The 4,857-nt window shown below is 39.7% G+C and overlaps 1 protein-coding gene across 1 annotated transcript; it reads left to right on the top strand.

The window, feature by feature from the left end:
* Nucleotides 1–429: 429 nt before the first annotated feature.
* LOC118566350 lies at nt 430–4,009 on the top strand. Its single transcript, XM_036148145.1, has 2 exons — nt 430–499; nt 1,882–4,009. Exon 2 carries the CDS (start codon nt 1,884–1,886, stop codon nt 3,408–3,410), a length of 1,527 nt encoding a protein of 508 aa, XP_036004038.1. The 5' UTR covers nt 430–499; nt 1,882–1,883; the 3' UTR covers nt 3,411–4,009.
* Nucleotides 4,010–4,857: the final 848 nt, after the last annotated feature.

A 4,857-nucleotide genomic window follows, 5' to 3' on the forward strand; every position in this document is an offset into this window, starting at 1 on the left:
AAATAAAAGCTTTTATGGACAGAAATCCTTCAGCTACGTTTTGGATCGTCGTCCCAAAACAAAAAGACTAACCTCTGTACTCACGTCTCACTGCAACCACTGCTGAATGGCTGCTGGGTGATCATTATTCTCTACAGTGGAGAGGTTTTTTTTATGTCTGTAGTTTGCATTGGTGTGATGTTAAAATGAATGTTTTATTCTACGTTCTGCAGAACAAGAACCTGCTGTAAAACAGCAATTATGCTTTTAATCCTTTTCTGGGACGGACTCTTTATAATAAGATGGACGGATATTCCTGAGAGGGCGATGCTCTTATCAGCTGGTCCTTCCTTTGGTGGCCATGAAAGGACCAGAGGAGCCTGGCTGCTGGAGGGGGGGGGGGGGGGGCGTGTCCAGACACATGGCTTTAAAAACAATCATTTAGGAGAACTCCATCATTCTGCTGCTGACTTCCACAGAACCTGGATCAGACGGCAGAAACTCCACAGGTCCTCCGCAGGTGAGAACAGAACTCGTTTTCACTGAAGCTGCTCTAGAGATGAAGAGGATGGTACCGATGTTCTGACTGCTAGGTTAACTTTTATTAACAACCTGCTCTGTGTTCAGCTCTCCTCTCCTGATTTTTTTTTAAAACATCAGATGAACAAGTGAGAAAAATGGATCATTTTAGCAAAATATCTGATTCCAGTACAGCTGTGTAGAAACTTTTCAGACTGCCAGGAGAACTTTTATTAACAACATTCTATTAAGAAACTGCTTTATTTTGTTCATGATCATTTTCAACTTTTATTGCTCCCTGGATATTTTTATAATCATTATCTGGGAGGATGACAATATTAAGATTGTCTTCAAACAACTGACTTTCATAAAACATAAATGAGCATCCAGTAAATATACTTTTAGGTGTTTTACTGCGCTGTAAAACTTTTAGGAAGTATCGGCTCTCTTGAGTAAAACTTCTGGCTACTCATAGTGACTGCATGGTATTTTATCCAGACACCTGCAGTTTATGTGAGACGTCATGCTTATACACCAGCTTTGTTGTTTTAATGTTATTTTTATGTTATCTATTATGTTATTTTAATGTTATTTCCTCTCTGCTGAACTCATTGAGTCGTTTGGAGATCGATTCAATATACAGCAAACAGTAGATATTGTCATTAAAAGTATGTTTAACCACTCTAACACACATATATTATATACTACCACCAGATGAATGGATGCAGGAGCTCCAATGATGTCCGTGTATCTGCATTAACGGCTCTAAATATTGGTTTCATACGTTTAAGTTGAAATAATATTTTTAGGAAGGTTCAAAGTAGTAGCGAAGTTCTGGAGTAGTGAACTGAGAAAGCTTCCTGGATGAGAAACATCTGCAGCTTCAGAATAAAGTCCATTTGTTTTATTTTCTAACCTTTTGTGGATTGATCATGACCTGATGACTGAGAATGTACACCAACATTTTTAGGAAAGTGTTTTTTCTGCCTAGACTTGTTATTTAGTAATTATGTGATTTTTTGTAGATTTTATTTTAATCTTTAAAATATTAGAATTTGTATACCATTTTATGTTTTTGTCTGTCGGATTATACAATTTTTAAACATCAAATCAGATGTTATGAATAGTTATGCAGTACTTCAGTCACCTTCATACTGATTTTTTTAGTTAATTTTTACTTGAGTAACTTTTTGTTTGCCTACTTTTTGCTTTTACTCGAGTACAAACACGGTGAAGTAGTTTTACTCCTACCTGAGGACAGTTTTTGGCTGTTTAAACTATCTGTGATAAATGTGAATAATGGAAAACTGCAGCTTGTGCATTCATCCATTCAGGAGACGTTACAACTGTGATCCATCTGAATGTTGCTGTGCTTGTCCCCAGTCATGAAGTCCTCTGGCCTGGTGCTGCTGCTGCTGTCTTCCTTCCTGATCTGCAGCCTGAGCGTCCCTCATGCGTCCAACCAGCAGGACAACCGCGCTCTGCAGAAGAGAGGCATCACAGCGAAGAAAGTAAAGACAGCAGCAGAATACTTTCTGAAGATAGTAACTGCTCTGAAACCTTTCATTGCTCTCATACCAGAAGCTGGAAAATATTTAAGTGCTATCATAGATGTTGCAAACAATGTTGCTGGTAAATCTCTAGCAAATTTGAAGGCAGAATTTGACAATCTGAACTTAAAGATAGATGAAAACCAGAAGCAACTGGAATGGAACATTTGGAGTAGTGGTCAGTACGGGGATCTGGAGAAGAAAATAAGTGTAGCATGGAATAAAATGCAGGATCTGTTGAATAATTGTCCTGAACCGTGCGCCATAAGTCTGAGAAAAGATGGAAAAGATAAAGTTATTGAAAATTTCTTCAAAAAGGCAGAGAAGTACGTGGGGGATCTGCACTTTTTCATTGTTGGTAAAGGTGGATACAATCCTGACTATGCAAAGCTACTAAAAGACCATGTCAGATGTCATGAAAAGAGCATCAGAATATACTCTGCCATTAATGCAGCGCTCGTGTATAAGGCCATCACCATGACGCATTTCTATAACCGCTTTAATAACATTGCAACAGATAAAGATAATCTAGCTAAGAAAGCATATGAAATATCTGCAGCTATGTTCCAGATCCAAAAGAACTGCATTTCAGAACCTGATGCATTTGTTGCATTAGATGTTCAAGACCGCATCAAACCACCAGTGAAGCGTACAGATCTGGCACAGGAAATCAGGAAGTATCTGGATTACACTTATGACCGCTACGACTGGATGGTTGTTGCTTATTATCCAAATCCTCATATTTTCAAGAAATGGATGGAGAAAAAAATTCTGACAGGATTTACTTTAGCACAAGTGGGAAACATTGGTGTAGCTGTAGCTAAACAAGCTAAAGGAACCCATAAGAAAACAAATCAGGTGATAACTGCCTTTAAGGGGTGTTTTGATGAAACTGTAAAATGTGATAAAGTGGAAACTAAGTTAGAGAACTGTGCTAAAGATGTGGATGGGATTAAGGTGAAGGAGATGTATTCAGCCATCAATGCTTACGTCCGTAAAAGCCATGACAGTGTTAAAACAGAAGAAGAAGAAGCACCTACAGAAGACATGCTGGATCCTAGAGAAGAAAATAAAATCCCGTACATTTACACAGGGAGATGCCGCTCATTAAAGGGCCTTGACATCGGAAGCTTCAGGGTTCTGATTAAAAGTGACGAAGAGTGGATGAAGGTTGATCCCTGTAAAAATGTGGACTGTGGTGGTGATGGAAGAGGGAAATGTGTCCCGGTGCAGAGCGCCCGCATCGGACTGTGTGAGTGTCAGGAGGGCTACTATGGAGAGAAATGTGAGGAGACCATGGAGGACTACAAGAAAAGCTTATCTGGTGTAGAAGCTGCCAAATCATCAAGCAGCATGGGCTAAGATAAACGAACCCGTCTGATATCCTCAGAAGAGTCCATTTTTCATCTAAAACAATCCAACCAAAACGTTTTTTAGTCTAAATCTGGTCAAAACCTTCAGATCCAACATTCCTGGTGCAGAAAAACCTCTCCTGAATATTTTGAAGAGAAGATCCGGCGGTCCTGTGACTTTAAATTCATGTTTGCAAATCTGTACCTTCCCAGGGTAAAACTCAGACGGGTCCGTTTACATGATGGGTTCTGGTGTTTCTAACTTTCCTCCCAAAGCTTTAAAGTGAGACTGCAGAATAACTGAGAAACTGTCTAATAAAACAACACACACGGTAATTATTAACAGAGGGGAACTTTCTCCCTCAGAGCTCATTAATACGGTTGTAAAAACCACAGCAGCAATCCCCTGAGTCCATGTCTGAGCAGAGGATTCAGAATCTGTTTCGCGTTTTGTCAGAAACCTGTAAAACTGGAAGGTTTTTGTGGATCTTCTCATGTTTGAGCTGTTCTGCTGAGAACTTCCTGTTAGCAACCAAATGTTTTTCCTGCTGAGAGCTTCTGTCCATCTGTGACCAGGAAACCTAATAAAGTCTTGCCACCATGCCTTAACTTGTCTGTTTTTACTGGAATCGGATCAGAGGTGTGTTTGGTTCTCCGTTCTGACTGAGGGTTCTGTTCATGAGCTGATGTGGGTCCTGGGTGAACCTGCTGCAGTTTTACTGACGTATTGTCGGTATCTGAAGCTTTCATCCATAGGCCAATCAGCAGGAATAACTCAACCCTCTCAGGTAAAGCCACAGTCTGAGTCCAGAGACGCTTCCTGGGAAAATTAAAACTGATTAATCATGAATCTCATGATGTTCTGTTAACTTAATGGGTAAATCAGCTGTGGCACACAGGATGGTGGATGGACCCACACACAAATTAATGAGATAATTTGACTAAATAAATTCCTCTTATGTGTAGAAATAGATGTGTGCTGCATTGTGGGAGTCTTTCCTCAGCCGATGAGTTAAAGTGTAGCCTGAGGATACCGGCTGGCACGGGGCTGATTCTTTGTCTCCAAAGCACGTTAGCAGAGCTGCCGTTGAAGTTTCACAGGTTTATGACTTAGTTAGTGCTGCATACTTTTGACATTACTAATCAGTAACTTAAGCTGCCTTAAAGAGACACCGCACAATTTCAGTTTTTCTAGGAGGCAGGAAGGAAGCTGGTCTCAGATCTGTATAAATCCTCCTCAGCACCAAATGGGCTGCAGAGATAATAATAATAATAATAATAATAATAATAATAATAATAATAATAATAATAATAATAATAATAATAATAATTTAGTTAACCTAAAAGACGAAAAATGGATCGCTGCCGCTGTTGGATCTCCCAACAGCGGCAGAGCTGCTGATGTCAGTTTTTCTGAGTGACATAATCTCTTTTGAGCCAATAGCGACACTGATTAA

Source organism: Fundulus heteroclitus, chromosome 16, assembly GCF_011125445.2.
Source record: "Fundulus heteroclitus isolate FHET01 chromosome 16, MU-UCD_Fhet_4.1, whole genome shotgun sequence".
Taxonomy (NCBI): Eukaryota; Metazoa; Chordata; class Actinopteri; order Cyprinodontiformes; family Fundulidae; genus Fundulus; species Fundulus heteroclitus.